Source organism: Monodelphis domestica, chromosome 4, assembly GCF_027887165.1.
Source record: "Monodelphis domestica isolate mMonDom1 chromosome 4, mMonDom1.pri, whole genome shotgun sequence".
Classification (NCBI taxonomy): domain Eukaryota; kingdom Metazoa; phylum Chordata; class Mammalia; order Didelphimorphia; family Didelphidae; genus Monodelphis; species Monodelphis domestica.
Window position 1 is genome coordinate 242,645,600 of NC_077230.1, and position 22,134 is coordinate 242,667,733.

At 38.5% G+C, this 22,134-nt stretch overlaps 1 protein-coding gene across 1 annotated transcript; it reads right to left on the bottom strand.

The window, feature by feature from the left end:
* Nucleotides 1-11,264: 11,264 nt before the first annotated feature.
* On the bottom strand, nucleotides 11,265-21,605 carry POU2AF3 (POU class 2 homeobox associating factor 3). The gene is made up of 4 exons (XM_003341271.3): nucleotides 21,468-21,605; nucleotides 15,493-15,547; nucleotides 13,604-13,833; nucleotides 11,265-11,981 (listed from the first exon to the last, which is right to left on the bottom strand). The coding sequence occupies exons 1-4, from the start codon at nucleotides 21,576-21,578 to the stop codon at nucleotides 11,601-11,603; spliced, it is 777 nt and encodes a 258-aa protein (XP_003341319.1). The 5' UTR covers nucleotides 21,579-21,605; the 3' UTR covers nucleotides 11,265-11,600.
* Between the last annotated feature and the right edge of the window lie 529 nt (nucleotides 21,606-22,134).

Genomic DNA, 22,134 nt, shown 5'->3' on the forward strand with positions numbered 1-22,134 from the left:
GAAGGAGGAAGAGACAATTTAAAAAACAAATTCTAAAAATTCTTTTATGTGTAATTGGAAAAAATAAAACATTTTTAAATTAAAGAAAAGTGTTTAAAAAGATGCTTTGTTCTGCTTAGCCCCATAGGCAGAACTAGTAGCAATGGGTTATACCTTCAATGTCAGTTTAATATTATGAATAATTTCTTAACAATCAATACTATCCAAAGCTTAATGGATCACCTTGGGAATAGTAGATTCCCTCTTACCAGAAGTCTTCAAGCAAAGGCTGGTTGTATGTTGTATGAAGGAAACTCTTTCCCAGGAATGAGTTAGAATATATGGCCACCAAGGTCCCATACAACTTTGAAATTCTGTGATTCTGTGATAAAAATTGTCCTCTGAAATCAAATCTCTGATCCTTCTCTTCAACAAGTCTGGCTGGCAAAGGTGCCATGAATATTCATGAAAGAATATATTTATGTTTCTTGACATCATCATCAAAGATTAGGAATATATTGAAATTTTATTTTAACTTTTTGAAGAGACTATTAATATCTCTAGCATATAGGGAAAGAACTAAATCTGAGGCTTCATTGGTTTAGGTATAAATTTACCATGACTTACAGTCTTTAGAGAATGCCTAGAGAACTGTGAGGTTAAGTAAATGTTGAGCATAGTAAACACTCAGTTACATAAATAGTATGTGTCAGAAAAAGGAACGTATACCATCATTGATTTCCAGGAGGTAGTGAGTTCCATAAGGTTGCTATTCCTTGAATGAAAGAATAATTCCTTTTACTTGACACATATTTCTAAAGTTTTAAGGGGTGCTTCCTTCTAATGTTCTGGGATTTGGGGAACAAGTTCACTCTGTTTTATACATCTTATTATTTTATAGGTTTTGTTTGATATTGAATAAGAAGGCAAAATATGGAGTATCTTTTATTGTGGCTGTTTTTGTTTACTATTTTTACTCTTTTATATTTTACATTTTTACTTTGAACTTAATAAACACATAAAATGAACATTTCCATATACAAATTTGGATAGACCATGAATCTCTATTATGTATAATTTGCTTTTAAAAAAAGTATAAAATAAACTCAAAATGGAACTTTCAAGGTTGTCCTGTTTTTCTGTTTCCTTCTGAAGTTCCTTCTGTTCTCTTTTTGCATTTAATAAATAGCCTTGATGGGGGATGTGGCAAAATTGGGACACTAATGCATTGCCAGTGGAGTTGTGAATTGATCCAACCATTCTGGAAGACAACTTGGAATTATGCCCAAAGGGTTTTAAAATAATGCAACAATACCACTACTAGGTTTGTATCCAAAAGAAATTTTAAAAATGGGAAAGGATCTGTTTGTACAAAAACATTTATAACTGTGCTCTTTGTGGTGGCCAAAAATTGGAAAATGAGGGAATGCCCTTCAATTGGGGAATGGCTGAGCAAATTGTGGTATATGTTGGTGATGGAATACTATTGTGCTCAAAGGAATAATGAACTGGAGGAATTCCATGCAAACTGGAATGACCTCCAGGAAGTGATGCAGAGTGAAAGGAGCAGAACCAGGAGAACATTGTACATAGAGACTGAAACATTGTAGGATAATCAAATATATTTGACTGCTACAAAAAGCAATGCAATGATCTAGGACAATTCTGAGGGACTTATGAGAAAGCGCGCTATCCACATCCACATCCAGAGAAAGAACTGTGGGAGTAGAAATGCAAGAGAAAAACATGATTTGCTTGTTTATATGGGTATAGGATTTGGGGTTTTGGTTTTAAAAGATCACTCTATTACAAAAATGAATAATGTAGAAATAGGATTTGAGTGATAGTATATGTATAACCCAGTGAAATTGCTTGCCAACTTTGGTAGGGGGGAGGGGAGAGGGGAGAGAGACAAGAAGAATCATGTAACACATGGAAAAAATTAAAATATAAAACCTAAAAAATAATAATAAATAAACAAACAAATAGCTTTCCTTTCTTTCTTTTTGGCAACATTAAGCTAGCTCCCCTGTTCCCACCAAATTTAAAAGAAGAGAAAAACACACTTCTTGTAACAAATTTACATAGTCAAGCAAAACAAATACATATATTTGAGAAATCTATGTTTGAAAATGGACCCTGAAGTTGATCAATGATACCTCTGTCAGGAGGGGGGGGCAACATGATTCACCACTGCTCCCGGTTGTTCATTGCCTTGGTCAGAGGTTTTAACACTTTCAAGGTTGTTCATCTTTACAGTGTTATTACTGAATTACTTTTCTCTCCATCAATGGATGTCTTCCTAGGTTTTTCTCAATCTTTTGTCACTTAAAGAAACCCAAACTCTTACCTTCTGTCCTAGAGTTGATAGTAAGTATTGGTTCCAAGGAAGAAGAGCTGTAAGGAGTAGGATTGGGGGTTAAGTGACTTGCCCAGGGTCACATAGCTAGAAAGTATCCCAGGTCAGATCTGAACCAAGAACGTCCCAACTTCAGACTCCATTCTCTATTCAATGAACCACATACCTGTCCCCTTTGTCATTTTTATGTTTTGATAATGTGCCATGACATTCATATACTATTTTGTTCACTCATTTTCCAACTCTCTTGCTATTGTTGGTTGACATGTTAGCTTGATTCCAGGTCAGATTTATTTTTTTCCCTTCCTAACATAGAGGAGGGGTGGGAAGGAACAGGACTCAATTGACCATCTTTACCCTATGTTTATTTTCAAATGGAAAAATCTCATTTTATTGTTGTCATTACTACTGAACTTTTCTTGTCTTTAAACTTTTACTTACATAATTTTAGTGTCCCTGTGGGCTTGTACACAGCATCTCCCATGTATATGTCAAAATTAGGCTGAAGGCCATGAAAGAAGTAACAATAGAAATATAGCAAGTGTTTATAGTGATAGGTTTTTTTTTCTTTTTTGTTAAATGAGCATTTGATTATTAAGATCAAATGAGAGGGACAGCTGGATGGCTCAGTGGATTGAGAGTCAGGCCTACAGATGGGAGAAATCTGTCCTCAGACACTTCCCAGCTGTGTGACCCTGGGCAAGTCACTTAACCCCCATTGCCTAGCCCTTAGCACTCTTCTGTCTTGGAACTAATACACAGTATTGATTCCAAGATGGAAGGTAAGGGTTTAAAAAAAATGAGACATAAAATGGGTAGATAGGTGCTTAGCGATAGTGTTTACTACTGTCATGTCTTTTTAACACAGCCATTCTTCTGATGATGCTCTTCTGGGAATGGCCGTAAGTCATGGAATACTATAGTACCCATACTTCTAGTATTCTTTTTTTTAATTTCCTTTCTCCCTAATTACATATAAAAACAATTTTTAGCATTCATTAAAAACATTTTTGAGGGGGCAGCTGGGTAGCTGGGTGGATTGAAAGCCAGACCTAGAGATGGGACCTAGGTTCAAATGTGGCCTCAGACACTTTCTAGCTATGTGACCCTGGGCAAGTCACTTAACACCCAATGCCTAGCCCTTACTATTCTTCTGTCTTGGAACCAATTGATTCCAAGATGGAAGGTAAGGGTTTTAAATAAAACAAACAAAAAACATTTTTGAGTTTTAAATTCTCTTCCTTTTTCCTTCCCTCCCTCCCACTTCTCCCTCTTCTTTGAGACAGTAAGTGAAGTGGTGCACTTCACAAAATGAGTCCAGACACCAGAAATTTAAATTAATGGAACCAATATTTATTTGTTAATCTATTGATTAATAAACATACTTACTGGCCAGGGCAACCTTCCTAGTGAAGGCTGCACCAGACTGAAATTACAAGGCAGTTTTTATAGGGTCCAAGATACAAAGCAAACAATGTTCATTAATGAGACATAACCTTGATGAAGCAAGCAAACCTTATCATCTAGAAACCATAATCATTAATAGTGTGGGGTACAGGGCATTCCATTATATATCTTATCCTAGATTGGCTACTTGTTACTAAGGTAGTTACTTTCTCATGGATTCTGACTGTATGTTGTTTGGGGTCTGAGCTGACTGACCTTCACAGGAAAGCTCATTTCTGATTTCTACTTTCCTCAGGGAAAAATGGATTTTCTGGTCAATGACTCAGTTTACCTTATTTCATAAAGAATCTCATATAGATTTAAATGTGTAATCATCTAAAACATTTTTCCATATTGGTCATTTTGTGGAAGAGATCTCAAACACAAAAAAGGAAAGAAAGAAGAAGAAAGAAAGTGAAATATAGTATATTTTGGTCTGCTTTCAGACTCTATCAGTTCTTTCTCTGAAGGCAGATGGCATTTTTCATTGCTGAGAATTGCTGAGTATTGCTGAGAATAACTAGATCATTCACAGTTATTTATCAAAAGCTATTGCTATTATTGAGTATAATGTTCCTCTGGTTCTGCTCACCTCACTTTACATCAGTTCATGTAAATCTTTCTAGGTTTTTCAAAAATCATCCTGCTCATCATTTCTTATAGCACAATAGTATTCCATTGTAAGCATATACCTCAATTTGTTTAGCCATTCTCCAATTGACTCACAATCTCTCAACTTTCAATTCTTTGCTACCATAAAAAGAGCTTCAATAAATATTTTTGTATGAATAGGTCTTTTCTTTTTTCTTTTCTTTCTTTCTTTCTTTTTTTTTTTTTTTTTTTACTCTTTTTGGTTCACTAGTATTCTTGCAATGTTAGGAAAACTCCTCCCCCAAATACTGATCATTTCCCCATCCTATTCTCCCTGATGTGGATATATGGGATATGGGAGAATATGGATGAGAATAGGCAAGCATAAATGGGTTGCAATCTCCTTGTTGAAGGGGATGCCCATATCAATAAGATCACTTGCCCCCTAAAATATTGGAGTGGATATTGGCTTCTATATTGGCTATTTTTAAAAATCTGAGGCATATTTATATCTCTCCACACATAGACACACACATAATTGTGTGTGTATATGTATTTCCTTTTGCAACTAGCATAGTTTGTGCACAGATTAGAAATTTAACAAAGTTTACTAATGTCTTTAGTAGTGTGACTGAATCTGGAGAGGGCTAAGTGACTTGGGACCATTTCAGCATGTAGGTATAGAACAAAGGGCTAGGAACAAAAGTGGCCATTATAAAAGACTAGAATTATGGAAAAATGGGCTGAGGAATGGGTCTTCCCATATAACTTGTATTGTGCTTCTTGATCTTGGACTGACCTCTCCACTCCAAACCGATTTTCCTTCTTCTCTCAGCCCCTGGGAATTCAGTCCTACAAAGGAATCCTAGGACCAGCCTTTCCTGACCTTTTATGTTCTCAGGAACCCCAATTTGGCTTTAATGGGGGACTATTATCTTCCTTTAGGGTAGAAGCCTTATCCAATGGAGCTTCAAGGATCTCTGGTAGCTAACGACAGCTGACTCCACTTCACATGACAAATCTTTTCCCTTCCCAGATTTAGAACAAGAAGAAGGCAAATGGTGAGAAGGAACCAGCCATTGCTTATTATTCCCCCAAGGCAGTGGACTGAGGCTTTGGGAAAGAATCCACAATAAAAAAAGTTTGGCCTAAATAACTGGGAGTCTGCTCCCATGCTAGGGCCACTTCTGAGAGCTCAGCAGCTGTGCTCTTCCTTCCAGGAAGGATGCTCTGGGGCAGGGGAACATGGGGCTGTGAATGGCCCTTTGTTAATTGCCAATGTCAGTTTGGTTTGAAGGATCTACAATCCTCTGGGGCTCAGAAAGTCAAGGATTGTTCCATTTTTTCAGCATGGCTCTCTGGATGAGGCAGGCAGAGACTTGCCTTGTCTATTCAAACATCCGCCAAGCACCCAGGAAGGGAGGAAGATGCCACTTTATTTAGAGCTTGCCTTTCTGCTGTCAGTGATAGAGTGAATCAGTTGGAAGCACCTCCCTGTCACCTCTAGGGCAGACTCTGGGAACTCTCAATATTTGGCCCTGGGTGTGTCCTGCAGACTTTCTGGTCCTGCTGGGAAGATTTGCCTTAGTTACAACCCAATTTGCATTTTTATGGCTTTTTACTCTTACAAAACACTTTCACATACATTATTCCAGCACTGAAAGTGGAGGCAGAAGACACAAGTTTCACAGTTTAAAAAATAACTTTCCTCCAGATACTGGACTTACTCAGTATCCAGAAACTCAGACTCTTCACCTACTAGATCCCTAGTTAGGTATATTTAAGTGATACAGTGGCTAGAAGATTGGACTTAGAATTAGGAAGAATTGATTTCAAATCTTGTTCTAGATATTTGACTAGCAGGATGACCCTGGAAAAGTCACTTAACATCTTCAAGCCTGTCTCCTCATCTGTAAAATGGGGATAATAATAAACAACCATCTCCTAAGAATGTTGGGAGGACCAAGTGAGGTGACATGAAAAGCTATTTGCATATCATAAAGCACTATATTGTTTTTGTCATCATCATCGTTATTGTTCTGTGCTTTGAAGAAGGAAAGAAAGTAGCCTGGCCAATCCTTTCCAAGGATAAGACTCTCCTGCCTTCCAACCCTGAGCAAATAACAATAGCTAGCATTTATATAGTGTATTATGATTGGAAAGTACTTTATAAATATCTCATTTGATTCCTAAAACAACTCTGGAAGGTAGTTACTATCCCCCATTTTATAGATGGGGCAACTGGTTTAGAGTAAGGTTCAGTGACTTGCCAGGGTCACACAGCTAGTATCTGAGGCCAGATTTGAAGTCAGGTCTTCTTGACCCCAGGTTCAGTCCTGTACTGTATTTGCATTACCCAAGGACAGAGGTTTCAGGATCCATAGATCTCAGAGAAATGATTATGCTATAGTAGCTCAAAAAAACCCTGAGGAAGCAAGTCATGAAATTCACTTGTAAATCAATAACTAGTCTTAAAAATCAATCATAGAATTCTAGTGACGCATGTTTAAATGACATTTTAATGACCCAAAAAGTAACAAAAATATAAAAGATCGGGGAACAAGGACAAACTGTCAGTGACCTTCCTCTTCTAGGTATAGGGACATGCTGGTTATGCAGCAACTCACCAAGGAGGAGAGAGTCAGGCAGTTCTAAGGAAGGGTTCTAGGCAAAAAAATATTGGAAGTAGAAATTGTTGTTCAACCATTTTCCAGTCAAGTCTGGCTCTTTGTGACCCCATTTGGAATTTTCTAGGCAAAGATACCCTAGTGGCTTGCCATTTCCTTCACCAGTTTATTTTATAGACAAAGAAACTGAGGAGTGAGGGTGGAGTGACTTGTCCAGGGTCACACAGCTAGTAAGCATCTGCAATCAGATTTGAATTCAGGAAGAGGAGAGTCTTCTTGACTTCAGGTCTGGCACTCTACCCACTGTGCCAACTAGCTGCACCCCAAATGGAAATAAATATGTATAATTCCATGTCTATTAACTACACACAAAATCCTACCTCAGACATGTGTTACCTCTGTGACTTAGGACAAGTAATTTTTCTTCTTCAGGCCTTAGATTCCTCAATCGACAAAATGAGGGTGTTGGTCTTTGAGGTTCCTTCTACCTCTAGAGGTATGATTCCCCTATGGCCCTTTTGGTGACCATGCTTCTCCCCTTTTTATGCTTTAATTGATAATGATAATCAGGGCATAGCTTATTTCCATCTATCAAAGATGCCTCATTACCTAAGGCTACAGTTTGCTTTACTCAGTCAACTGTTGTTGTTATTCTTATTTTTTTAAATCAATGAATCAGAAGAAATAGAATAAAAATCCCAGATGACCAAGGGATAATGAAGAAATGTTTGGCAGTGTTGAGAAGGCTGAGGGAGATACCTAGGAACTTTAATGTAACAAAGAGAGAAAAAAAGTAATTAAGAAACAAAATATAAGATACCTTGTAGTAAATGTAACAAAGAAAAAAGATAGAAAGAAACTAAGGAAATAAAATACAAGATATCTTATAATGTAATCAATGTAACAAAGAAAAAAGACAGAAATTAAAGAAATAAAATACGAGATATCTTGTAATAAATGTAACAGACAGAAAGAAATTAAAATATATATCATATTTTATTTCTTTAATTTTTTCTATCTTTCTTCATTACATTTATATGTGCAATATATATATATATATATATATATATATACATGAATGTGTGTGTATGTGTGTGTGGGGGGTATCCCTTCCATATTGCAGCTTTCCTCATGCTGATTTCAATATATATTGGTTTGGCATAAGAAATTAAATGGGAATTTGGGGGGAGTTCTGTGGAGACCACAGGCAGCATGATGACACGTAAAAAATTTAGAAACTCAAAAATGCATGAAATATATGTATAGTATTGTATAATATCAATATATTTTATGTTTTAATGCCATAGACATAGTAAACAGTAAAAGAAAAAGAAAAATGTTTTTGTGGATTTTCCAGATCACCATGGCAATGTACCCTTAACCCATGTGATATGGAAGGGATATTTTTTATACATATTTCTTTTATATATATATAGTTTTGAAATATTTGTGCATATATAAATATAATATTAATAAATATATAAATAATGTTATATATATCTTTCAAAACTAAAAAAAAAGTGGTATAAAAAGTATTATCCAGGAAATGAATGCTCCCAAAAGGAGGCTGGTCAGCCCTGTAGGAAGAGGAGGGATAAGAGATGCAATGTGTCAGGACCCACAGAATGCCAGAAGATGCAGAAGAAGGCCTCTATCACGTTGGGGTGATACTCTATGGAGTTTTTGTGGAGAAGGATGAATGGGTCTCCATGGGCTGCAATATGACCTGGCGGAGGGGTGATAAATTAGATTCATTGAAGTAGAATCTGACCTTCTACTCACATTGCACCTGCACCAGAATTAGGGGACAATCACAGGGATTACCCAGTTGGGCTTCATCAGAGGCCTAGATGCCTGCCATCATTCTATTCATTTTTTTTAACTCAGGAAGGATCTGTGACTTTATTGATCTGGGTCTCCTTTTCATCAGTACGGATTGCTACCCCTCACTTAGATGAAATTTTTTGGTCTCAGTATTCTTTCACATTTTTTTTTAATTTACTCTTTTCTGTCTTAGAAACAGCTCTAAGATAGAAGGGCAAGGGCTAGGCAAATGGAAGTTAAGTGACTTGCCCAGGGTCACACAAGTAGGAAGTGTCTGAGGCTAGATTTGAAGCCAGGTCCTCCTGCCTCCAGGTCTGGCACTCTATCCACTGTATCACCTAGCTGCCCCTCCTTTACATTCTTAAAAATGATTGAGGACTCTTCCATAAAAAATTTTGTTTAGGTGGATGATACCTATTGATGTCTACCATATCAGAAATTAAAACATCTTAGTTTTATACCTTAGTAGTATACCTTAGTATACTAAGGATGGCTAGGTGATGCAGTGGAGAGAGTGCTGGGCCTGAAATCAGTTAGAATCCTGAAATTCAAATATGGTCTCAGACACTTCACAGCTGTGTGACCCTGGGTGAGTCACTTAACCCCCACTGCCCAGCCCTTACCACTCTTCTGTCTTAGAACCAATATACAGTATGGATTCTAAGATGGAAGGTAAGGGTTTTAAAAAATTATTTTGTATCTCTTTCATATATTCTTACCTATGTATTTCTTGTCCAACCAACTGGACAGTAAGCTCTTTGAGGGTAGGGTTGGCCTTTTTCACTTTCTTTGTATTCCCCATGCCTAGCACAGTGCTTGGCAAATGGCAGACATTTAATATATGCTTACCGATTTATTGATTGTTGGAAAAATTCATCAGCCTGGAGATGAGTCTCACTAAGTTTGCCTAGGTTAGTCTTAGAAGAAGCAGCTAGGTGGTATAGTGGATGGTGCTGGACTGGGAATTGGGAAGATGGGAGTTCAAATCAAGCCACAGAAACTTACTAGCTTTGTGTTCCTGGGCAAGTCATTTATCCTCTGTCTCCCTGTTTCCCCAACTACAAAATGGAGATAATAACAACATCTCTCTCCCAGGAGTGTGGTAAGGCTCCAAGGAGATATTTGTAAAGTGCTTAGTCTCATTCCTGGCACATAGCAGGCACTGAAAAATGCCCGTTTCCTTCATCAGACACCAAATAGGGAGGCTATCCCTGGGATATGAATGATTTTCTACTCTCCACTTTAGTGAAGCTCTGCCTACATATAATTAATTCCAGTGCAGATGAGATTATTGTAGAGTATTGTTTGCACAGATCTTGAAAACATCCAAGACCTTGTTGGACCTACAAGAGCTTGTGTTTTGACTTTGCTTAGAAGACTTTAGAAAATGAAGGTGTTCTCCACCCCAGGAGGAGGCATCAGAGTTCGACTTGAGGAGACACTGCTTTATTTACTCCTTTTTAAATGAATATCCACTCACGCAGACATATTGGCACGGAGATGGATGGCCTCGAAGGCCAGGCTCTAGTGCCTTTCTGCCCTATGTCTCTGAGCAGATCTTTTGACTTTTCTGCTCCTCACTTCCTTCACTCATAGAATGGGTTCAATTCAGCTATCCTAACTACTTTTATCAGTGTTGTGAAGACCTCAATTCCTGTTCGTGAGAGAGTTTCTAAACACAAAGCCCTCTTCAAATGAAAGGGATTATTATTAATTAAAAATAGGGCTATTCACTACTTCACTAATTTTCCCTCTTCTGCCATGTTGGCTTTCTCATTCCCACACTGGGGCTCAGTAAGCTAATTCAGTTTTTTAAAAGAATATAATTGAATTTCTGTGGCTTTGGTTTAGTATTCAGTCTGTGCTGTAAAATATAACTTGACTATGACAAAATAACTATATTTTTCATTGATGTGGGAATTTCCTCCATTAAGATCTCCCTGAAAATGAACATGGTATAGTAGAGAGGGAAATAGTTTTATAATCAGGAAGGTCTGGGTTCAAATCCTGCCTCTCACACAAGAGGTGTTTGACCCCGAGCAAGTCTATTAACCTCATAGACTCTCTGGGTATGCCAAGACTCTCAGTTATAGATCTGTTGCTTCTCTGACTTAGGTGGATGGTTCCCCTAGAAGGTGGGAGTGTTGAGGAGTTCCCCCAAAAAGATGAAATCATGGATCCATATAAAAATTACTCAACACTTTTCTACCTTGGTAAATTTTGTGAATTGTTGTTACTAGCACAGTCATTGCCCAGGGGCGACCCTTTTGATGAAATGTCTCTCTAAAAAAGCTAGTAGGGGTCCTAAGAGGATTTTTGTCCATGACTTCATCTTGCCGGAGAACTAGGGTCAACTCTGCCACAAGGAGGTACCACAGGAGGACTCTCGTGGAAATAGGAACCTACTAATTCTGAGAGCAACAGACATGTGCCATCTAATAATACAAAATTATTTATTAGTAAAAAAAAAAACAACCTGAAAATATGTTATACAGAAGAGTAAGATAAGTGAAAGCTTTTCTTCAAGGGATCTTAACTGTAAGTGTACAAGGCAGGAGTGTGGCTATGGTAAGATTAAGAGGGCTTATTGCCGATGGCTAAGTTAACATTAGGATATTTTTTAAAAATCCAAAACATCAAGAAAAAAAAAACTGAAGTAGTGATGGTGTGAACTGTACTCTTGTGACATCCATTCTTAGACGGTATTTTTTGAGGTGTTACCTAATGAGTAGAAAAATGTGCATGTACAGTACTCCAAAGAAATCCTGATCCCATTAACTGTAGCAGATGTCACAATCTGCTTCCCTTCTATAGAAATCATCAGCCACAGCTGTTGGCAGGGAATGGGAATAGTCTATATAGTCTGTATCTGGATATGAGAAGTACTCTGAAACTTTGATGGTATCCAAGTGCTCTGTCTCACATGATGTGCAGTAACAAATGGAGGAAGAGGAGGAGGAGGTGCAACGGCTGTATTGCAGGTGAGAGTGGAAATGATGATAAGAATACTCTTCTGAGGGATACCCACAGTTCCTGGTGTCCAGGGAGGAGGAATAGCTGTAAGTCACTGGAGCCAGTGAAGGCTGCTGAGGTGGGGAGTAACTGTAGTCCAAAGGGCTGGACAGAGTTGATGAATCTGAAGGTGATCCCGGTACCTGGAGAAATATAAGACCCCAGGGAACAAAACACTTGTTAACTCAGCCACTATGAAACAGGTTGGCCACAGTGGGCTTTATATAGCTTAGAAAACAAAAGTCAGGGGAACAGAGGAAAGGGATAAAAATCACAAAAATGATTTTCCTTGTTAGCTATATACTTTCATTACATCATAGTCTAAATGTGTTTGTCCCACCCCTGACAAGGAATTGGTTTCCAGATAATTTTCGCTTCACTGGCTTCCTTTGTTATAACCGTGTTTCATGTGACACTTTGTTCTTTAACCACAAACCCCCATCGTGTTTCAGTTTACCTGCAGAATGAAGTCTCAATTCTGTCAGGCAATAAGTTGCATATATTGCTGCTGGCTTGCTGGATATCACAGAAAATTTGATGCACAGAGAGTGCCACTTCCCTTACTGGTCATCTTTCAAACTCCTAGAGGATAGGATGGCAGACCCAATGGCCCCATGGGGTAGTATTTAGCTCACCAACTGCAAATGCTCAGAGTAAAACGAAAATTGCCACACACATCCTAGCTCAACCAAAAGCTTGGCCCCCATTGGCTATGCAAAAAGTGTCTTCTGAAGACTAAGAGGCTAAGTGCAGTTTGTTATCAATAACTTTCCAAAATGGAAGGTGAACAGATAACATGTTTTTCAACAATACAATTCAATATGAATTTCAGGGCTTCACAGAGCTTCAAACTCCCATGGTCAATAATTTGATTCCAAATCCTGAAATAGTAAATACCTCTTTTTTTTTAATTGAAGAATATGTTTTTTTAAATCTAAAAGTCTGAAAAAATGGATTTCTCACCCTGTTCTGAGACTGATTGTATTTACTACCTTTTTCCTTATCTGTAAAAGGATAGGGCAGACTAGGCTTCTAAAGTACTCTCCAGCTATAACACTATGATCCTCTAGCCCCACACTTAGGTTATATATATCTTAAAATATCAGATATTCTTCAAGTCATAGAATCCTAGCCAAAGTTTCATTATTCCCACTATCGGTCTTTCCAGAATTAATCAATTCTCATGAGAATTGTTGAGCATTGCATGTCTCGAATAAAGAGTAAAAGTTTAGTAAATGAACAAAAAATTGGTGATTCCAATGATGAAAAAGTTGGGTAAAATGACAGTCCATCCTTAATGTAGACATAGCCTACATCTTAATTTCCAGGAAGTATGGTGTAAGTATGAGCTCAACAGCCTGTGCTGGGTTTCCTAGGAATCAGTGTACATTCATTTAGTCAACATGTTATGGTGAAAAAAGATTGCCTTAAATACCCATTTTAATGCCACTTCTCAATTTGGACACTAACTTCACTGGGATGCAACTAGCTGGATTAGGCTTGAGAACCAAGTGATTACTTATGCATTCAAGATTCTAAAACCGTGTGTGTGTGTGTGTGTGTGTGTGTGTGTGTGTGTGTGTGTGTGTGTGTGTGTGTGTGTGTGTTTTTCCTCCACTGGTTTTAGATTGTTTTTTGCTACTTTCCTCTTTGAATTTCCTTGTTGAAAGTATTAACATGATTTTTCAGGAGATGATGCCAATTGTTCCATTACTATTGAAAAGACAGCATCAATCAAGTGAAGGAAAGAATAGAGATAAATTACCAGGCTCTGGTTAAAGCAGAATGGGGTAGCTTGAAAGCTGTCTGGGAAACATGGTGGGACGCCTTGTGTGGAGCTGAGTGAGTGGTCCTGGAGTGTCTCTGGTGGAAGGTAGGATTCAAAGATCTGGTCAAGGCAGTTGGAGTTTTCTTCACAGGACACACAACTGGAAAATTGTTGGGGCTGAAAATAGTTGGGAGCAGAAGAAATAGGCTCTGGTTCAAAATGTGGAGCTAGGAGGAAAAGAGACAGAAACTTAATTCAAGGTGACATTTGTAGACTCTAGTGGGATTTGGTTGTGTGTTTGTAAAGTTTATAGAAGGGTCAATTGGCTGAAAAACAGCAGACTGAAGAATAGTTTTTCTGCTGTTTGTAGGCTGTTTTTACAGACAGTGCAGATCTCAGAAAAGTGTCACTCTAAAGAGGTAGCATTGCATTGTGAAAAAGCACTGTATATAGGGTCAAAGGATCTGGGTTTGACTCCCAGGTATTATTACCCATATCGAATGAGATAATATCTGTAGAATCAAGGAATTGAACAAGATGACCTTCCAGGTCCCTTCTAGGTTTAAATCCTTCATCCTATAATTGATTTGACTGAAAACATGAATGGACACACCCCATCTGATTGTCTTACAGGAATGGCTCAATTTTCCCTTCACTGTGCCTTTGCAGAAAGAATTTCACAGTCCTAGTTACAGTAAATGTAGTTCTAGAACTCAAGCCAATTTTTGAAAATAACTTAAGAGAATTGTCTATGGTTTCAAGAAACTTCTAACACTGTTAAACAATGAGCAATGGTGAAGTCACAACGTTACTACATTTTTCATACCTAGCTACAATATGGAATATCAAATGGATTTTTATACTCCTTCAAATGAAAGAAATTGAAAACATAAATGGGTATTGCTTATCTTAAGTCACTAAACATGAAAATGGAAATATTTTCTGAAGGAACATAGCATTCCTACAATTGTGTAATTAGAATGAGAACTTCTAACTTGACAAAGTGCCAAGGAGAAAATAACACTGTAAAGCTTTAAAATTGCTGCATTTTCATCGCCAAATGGATTCATCAAATAGCAATTATAAATCTTAAAATTCTCTGAAAGGAAAGGATTAAGCTGTCAATCAAACTGATCTCAAAACACAAGTTGGATTTAAAAAAAAAACATCTTGAGATTTGTCAACATTATTTCATGTGACATTCAGACCCAGGAAACTATGAACAGAGGTTTCTGCATATATGACCTACTACAACTCTTGAATGTGGAGTGGAATAAGTAGGAGTGTTTATGTAATAGTTATTCGGATTGGGCTGAGAAGACTTCCAGCTCTTTGAACTCCCTGCTGTGGAAGAGAGAGGAGAGGTAAAAGAGGAGAGAGAGAGAGAGAGAGAGACAGACAGACAGAGAGAGAGAGAGAGAGAGAGAGAGAGAGAGAGAGAGAGAGAGAGAGAGAGAGAGAGAGGAGAAGAGGAGGAAGCCTCTGTTGGGTAAAAACTAAATGAACAGCAGAAAGAGCATTATCCTAGAGCCTGAGGATGTCCTGTATTCCACTTAGTGCACTGAAAAAGATAACAAGATTGCGAATACCAAAACAATGCTATATCTTAACTAGCTTTAGTTACTCCCAGCTGAGAATCTGGAATAAATGGGGGAGAACAAACTGTTTTTGACGCAAAGCCTGAACTGTCCCTAGATGGGGACAAAAATATGTACTTGTTTGCTTGTTGCATGCTCACAAGGATTCTTTGTGCCCTTTTCTAGTTCTGATTGGTTGAATTCTAGTTAAATGGCAGTGCCTACCTTAACCTCGAATCCAGCATTAAAAGATCTGTGAGGTGGACTCTGGAAATAGGCTGGGGAAAATGGGATGCTGTTTGAACTGACCTGCAGAAGAAGGTGAGACGGCTTCTGAAAACTGGACGCTGCTGCTCCGGGACAACTGCCAAATCGAGAATAGAGTCATTAACTAAAATGAAATAAATTGTTTTGATAAGGGGAAAGATAAGACATTAATAAATGAGGTTTTCCCCCTGTAATAAGGTAAGTCCTATTTTTTCTCTCTGACTTTATAGTAGAGAACTAGGGACAATGATTGTGTTATTTGATTTAATTTTCACTTTACTATTCTTAAGCCCTATGATTAGCCCATAATAATTCTCTTTGGGATATAGCTGATAACTAAGTTTTGTTTTTTTTAAGGACTGAAACAATTTAAGTTATGAAGACACAGTAATTGGTGAAAATCCAAAACAGAGACTCTTACATTCAAGTGTTTAATTGAAAATGTTTCATGAATGGGATTCATTTGTTTCAGAAAGTAGATGACTTATGAAACACTGATTTTGTCCTTTTAAAGAATCTTCTCATATTTAATGTATTGTTTGAATGCTTTTGAGCTTTTATTGGAAGAGGGGGAAACCCTACTAATTCTGTTCTCTCTTTAAGAGTTACAAAAATTCGCACTTTTCTCAATATTCATCCATTTCTTCATCTATTCAATTAAAAAGCATTTCTTAAGTATCTACTGTTTATAGGTCCCAGTGCTAGGTTCTGGGGGGAGATATCTATGAAATGTCCCCAGATTGCTGATTTTGATTTACTTAAGGCAGCATGCAGCTGAAGAGGCTGTTAAGAAGGTATATAAATCTTAATTAATTGGAGAGAAACATGACAACTCTTGGTAGGTTCTGCCGTTTTCCATTAAAGCTGCGGCACTATCAAAATGATTCTGTGGTCATCCCACTGTTCTTTCTAACCCATTTAAGGACAAATGAATTCAGAAATTTCCAGCTGGATTAGTAATTTAGCACTAATTCTCTTCTGGTTTCAGGTGATAGCTTTAAATTTTAAAGGGACCAGCACAGTTTTGGGTTTCAGGAAGGGAATTCAGGCTGTAGCCACTACTCCAACACACTCAGCTTCCCGGGAGGTTGTGCAATCAGCCGAGGCTGAGAACAGGAGGTGGTACAAACTTTGAAAATGATCCATGTCGTAATGTCATGAACCAGGAAGCTGGAAAGATTTATCAGCTCTTTATGCAAATATTTGGCTGCTGCTGGAGGTCTCACAAGGAGTGGGTTTAAAAAAAAAAAATCTCCTTCATTGTAGAGTTCTGATTAACCCCTTTCCTGTCCCACTGATTACCCCATTTGTCTATTTTTCTACAGTTTTATCTCACTGAGGTCAAATAACAGTACTCTATTTGATATTACCTTCCTCTTCTTGGTTTACCTCCTCCTTTGCTCACCTCTTTAAAAAAAAGTCAAAGAGGGGCAGTTGGATAGCTCAGGATTGAGAGCCAGGCCCAAAGACATGAAGTCCTGGGTTCAAATCTGACTGCAGACACTTCCTAGCTGTGTGACCCTGGGCAAGTTACTTAACTCCTATTGCCTGGCCCTTCTCACTCTTCTACTTTGGAACCAATACATAGTACTGATTCTAAGGTGGAAGGTAAAGGTTTAATAAAAGAACCCCTCTTTTCTCTTCCAAAATGACACCTGTGACAAAGAAATCTCATTGTAAATCTCATTGATTTTGAGCTGGAAGGGACCTTGGGAAACATCTAGTTTAACCCTCTCATTTTACAGACAATGAAACTGAGGCTTGGGGCTGAAACGGCATGCTTCTTGTTGATAAAATAAATGAAAACTCTCCCCAAAAACTGGACAGGGAAAAAATAAAGATAAAAATACATCTTTGGATAGATAACAACTAAAGTTTCCTCTGTGTGTGTGTGTGTGTGTGTGTGTGTGTGTGTGTGTGAGGCACCTCTGCTTTGCTGCAAATATCTATTTCACAATCCTGACGTGTTCATGGGTTTCATCTGGTGTTCTCTGGTTCTAAGATATTAGACTCAAGCTTGTTATTCCATTCCTAGCAAGCTTCCTCAAACTTTAAAACATAACTATGATTAAGTCTACTTTTAAAAATTAAGACATTTTCCCATTGATTTATAAGCATTAATAGTTATAATGCCACACAAATGGCTAGCAACAAAATATGTTCTATATTGTTACTATTCAGTTTTGTCCAACTCTTCCTGACCTCATTTGGGGTTTTCTTGGTAAAGACAATGGACTGGTTTGCCATTTCTTTCTCCAGGTCATTTACAGATGAGGAAACTGAGCCAAAATGAATTATGGGTCTTACCCAAGGTCACCCAGCTAGTAAGTATCAGAGGTTGAATTTGAGAAAAAATGCTAGCCTATATCATAGAACTCAGGAAGATGAATCTTCCTCACTTCCTGTCCAGCAGTATTCACTGTGCTACTTAGATGCTCAAGTGCCACCTAGTTGCCCCCAGGGCTTTCTATAGAATTTGACAAATGCAGCTCTAATAGGTCCTAAATTCTGAGGAGACATTCAGAAATAATTCTGTGAAAATTGCCTCTCTAAAACCACAGAGCCCTATATTGCTGCATAAAGTCCTTAGAACTCTGATTTCTGCCAGCTGTACCAAAGGGCAGGTGCCTCTGTGGGAGCTGTCCCTCTTCTCCAATCTCTTTGCCTCAGGGGATGGATTTTTTCTAGCTGGAGATCATAGATGGAAGAAGTGTTTCTGCCCCATAGCTGCAGGGGCATGAACTGATGTCATCCTTCAGGGAGTAACCTGGGAGGAGTAGTTACTGTTCTGTAAGCACTTAATTAGAAGCATATTTATACTCTGGCACTTTAGAAGTCTAATAATAAATAGACAGATAAGCTAAGCAGCTGAGGAGATGAGAGGATAAGTGATACAAGAGCAACAGTATGAAAATGGCTACATAGACAGGCTAGACCTTCCATCCTCCCTTTCATGGGTAGGGACTGGGCAAATTATTTCACTGCTCAACCTGTTTCCACATGGGTAAAATAGGGACAATGATACTGACAAAAATCTTCTTCAGAGGAATTCTTAGGCAAAAGGGCCTGGTAACTTTAAAGTGCTCTAGAGTATCATTATCATTATTATTCCTGAAGCAGGATAGAATAGCTAGTATTTATTTTGTGTTTTGAGATTTGCAAATCATTTTACAAATATCTCATTTGAGCCTTAAGACAACCCTGGGAGAAAAGTGCTGTTGTTATCCCTATTTTACAAATAAGGAAATGAAGGCAGATAGAGATGAAATGTCTTGCCCAGGGTCACATTGCTAGTAAATATCTGAGGCAGAATTTGAAATCAGACTTTGATGACTGTTCAGGTGCTCAAGGCACCACAACCTTTAGCTGCTTCTAATCAACAAACCACATAAAGCTCATCATTCTGTCCTCCCATGTACATTGGTACCTTAGATGGGCCAAACAACAGGAAAAAAGAAAAGAAACAAACAAACTTGAAAAACTCAGCTGCTCTACTTCTCTGAATCCTTTCTGTCCTTTATAATATAGAGGATTTCAAGTAGAACTGGGCCCTATTTATTAAATCCATGGAATAGTGAAAAAACAAAAACAAAACCAACTTGATTTAGTTAGATGACTTACATTTAAATCCCAGCTCTGCCACTGACTCTGCTCAAGTCACTTAAGTTCTCTGGGCCTCAGTTCCTTGTCTTGTGAAATGAGGTATTTGTTCTAGTCAATCTCAGACAAACCGTCTATATCCAAATTTAACACACTATGAAATCCCCTAAATAGCAGTATTTATCAACCCTTTAATTCCTGCCTACCTAATTCTTTATTCTTCTACAACCATCTCTGAACTAGTGGTGACATCATATATTAATGGCAAACAGTTAAGTGCCCTGGTGTGTCCCCAGGACACACCAATTTGCACAGACTTAGACAAGACTTTTGAAGTGACTGGTCAAAAAGTCTCGGTGTAAGCAGCAAGAGCTCTGGTCTTAGGGTCCAGTATATTAGTTCTGTGACCTTGGACAAGTCACTTAACTTTTCTGGGTGTCAATTTCCTAATCTGCAAAATGGGAATCATAATCTCTGCCTCACCTACCTCATGTGGTTGTTGTAAGGGAAAATGCTTTGAAAAAAAACATGAGTACTCTGCCAATGAAAGGTATTATTATTGTGTTGGCTGAGGTCCTGCATACAGAGGCAGAGCTTCCCAGTGTCAGGTGTTGCCTTCAAACAAATTAAATAAATAATTATATTTCAGCAAAACATAGGAGCCACTCTATGCTGGATGCTCTCCAAATATTTCACTGGCACTCACTCCTACCTAAACCTTGTACTCAATGTTGTTCCAGTGAGCACTACTTAACTGCTGTCTAGGCTCTCTTAGAATCAACTCCCAGATTTAATTGTTATTCCCAGAAGCCAATGTCTAGAAAGAGACAGAAAGTTGTTGTCTGTGCCCTATGGACATTCCGAAGAGGGGGGAAAAAAAAGATAGAGTAGTTGCAAAGCTCTTGTTGGGAAGGGTTAATGGGTCAGAGAAGGATTAGGGCCTAGGCTAAGCTAACCATAGCCCAGGTTGTAGACTGCTCCCCACAAACAACCCTCCACTTCCCTCACCACACATACCACAAGCCACTTTTTCCCCATGTGGTTTTAGAAAAGCCAAGTGGTCTCACAGGGCTAGTTTCTCATTTCCCACTGAGGATTCTGGGTGCCACTGCTCTCTTCTGTTAGAATCACACAGTTTTACCAAGACTCATTCTCTTAACTATCCAAATCCAATATTCCCAAATGCTGGACTGCCCAAGGTATCATCCTCATTTCCTAAAAGGAGTTACTTTTCAAATGAGATATGGACATTCTGAGTTGGCTAGTCTCTGTTAATGTGGTTTCTTCCGGACCTGAGGGCTCAAAGAACTGATGGTTGAAAAGTGAATGACCTCAAAGATCATATTGTAGGAGAATCAGAGGAGAGCTAGCAATTGTTCTTGGCAAATTACTGTTTTTTGAAGGATGATTCTTGAAGGAAATAATAGGTAATAGAAAGAACTCTGGATCTGGAGATAGTGGGACTTGAGTGTAAATCCTAGATCTGTTATATAACTTGTGTGTGACTTTGGCCAATTACATAGTTTAGGAATTTAAGATAATAGTATTTGAACTGGAAGGAACCTAAGAGATTATCTAGTCCAATCCTTGCATTTTACAGATAGAGAAACTGAAGTGAGATTAAATTGCTCAGAATCCCACAGTGACAGAAAATGGATTTGTACAAAGGTAGTCTAATTTTAAATACCTAAATTCTTTCCATTTAATCTGTTTCCTCTTTTGCCTAATGAGAGTGTGAAGGAAGACTGGGTAGTGTAGTGGAAATTGTTCTGGATTTGGAATCAGAGGATATGGATTTGAATCTGAACTCTGAACCTTAAACCCTTTGTGACTTCTGGCCCTTGGCTTCCTTATCCATGAAAATTTGAGGAGTTTAGACTAGATGACCATTAAGAGGGTATTCAATTCCAGATTTTTGATCCCTTGAACCTAGATAGTTCTGATGCTCCCTTACAGCTATAAATTCAAATTGGTTAGTTTTGGGGAAAGACTCCTTGGCAATATTACTTGGCCAGAAACTGTGGCAGAGAATGAGTACAGACTGTCTTATAAATATCCTCACTCAAGTAGATTAACTTGTTAGCTGCTGAATTAACTAAAAAGAACCAGGACTAACCCTAAAACACCAATATTGGCTCAACCCCTGGGAAACAGAAGAGCAACATTTTCTGCTGCTTTCTATTGCCTCCTTCCGGTGAGTATGGTAGATAGCAGGGTGTGGGGAAGATCCAGCATGAGTAGTAGCCAGGAACTCTACATACCCTTCTAGAAGGAAGGGCAACTAGGGCAAAGGATGTTCTGTTGCTAGAATCAAGACAAATTCTGAATTGAAATCCCTGGTCTAAGTGATATAACACAATTGTTGGACTGGGGACCAGAGAGTCTGTTTCAAAGTGAAGTGAAGAATTTGTGCTTACGGTTCCCCCTGATGCTGCTTGGTGTGCCCTCCTCTGTTGCAGCAGCTCCTTCACTGTGATCTTCACCCGGACCCCTTGATACACCTTTGGTTTTTCTGAAGGAAAGTTCATTAATCAGTGCCGAGGAAAGCCTCTTCGTGATTAAGGGCAGATTTGGAGATGGGGGTAGAGCAGGAGGGAGAATCTAAATATGATAGAAGATATCTAAAAAATGTTATTCTTAGGCTAGGTAGGCTAAAGAGACTAGTTTTTGCACCTACGATTAGATAGGCTACAGAGGAATCAAACCAAACAGGTGATGTATCTCTCCAGCCATTCCTTCTCTTCTCTTCCCCCTCATCATTTCCCCTCTAGCCACTTTCTGTACTAGGAGAGTTTGACTTTTCCTGTGCTTTTTCAGAACTGGAGCCCTAGGTCTAGTTCCTAGGTCTTGATCTCCTCAGGGGGAAAATCCACTAATCTAGAGAAGAGGGATTTAGCACATCTGCAGATAAGGCTGACCTTTGACCTCACCCTAGAGTGATGCTCCAATTTTGTGTCATACTCTGGACTCCAGTCTTGCCCTAGGGGGCTGGGCACAGTCCAAGGAGCCTCCAGCTCTCTGACCTAGGCTGTTTGTGGTGAGCCAGCCCTGGGGCAGAGCAACACCCAGATGGGGTTATATCAA

Excerpts from the sequence above, each read along its gene's own strand:
- POU2AF3 (XM_003341271.3), bottom strand. The coding sequence starts at position 21,578 with ATGAACTTTCCTTCAGAAAAACCAAAGGTGTATCAAGGGGTCCGGGTG. Across the intron at positions 13,834-15,492 it reads CGTCTCACCTTCTTCTGCAG|CTCCACATTTTGAACCAGAG; the intron begins GTCAGTTCAAAC and ends TTTTCCTCCTAG. Across the intron at positions 11,982-13,603 it reads TCTGCTTTAACCAGAGCCTG|GTACCGGGATCACCTTCAGA; the intron begins GTAATTTATCTC and ends ATATTTCTCCAG.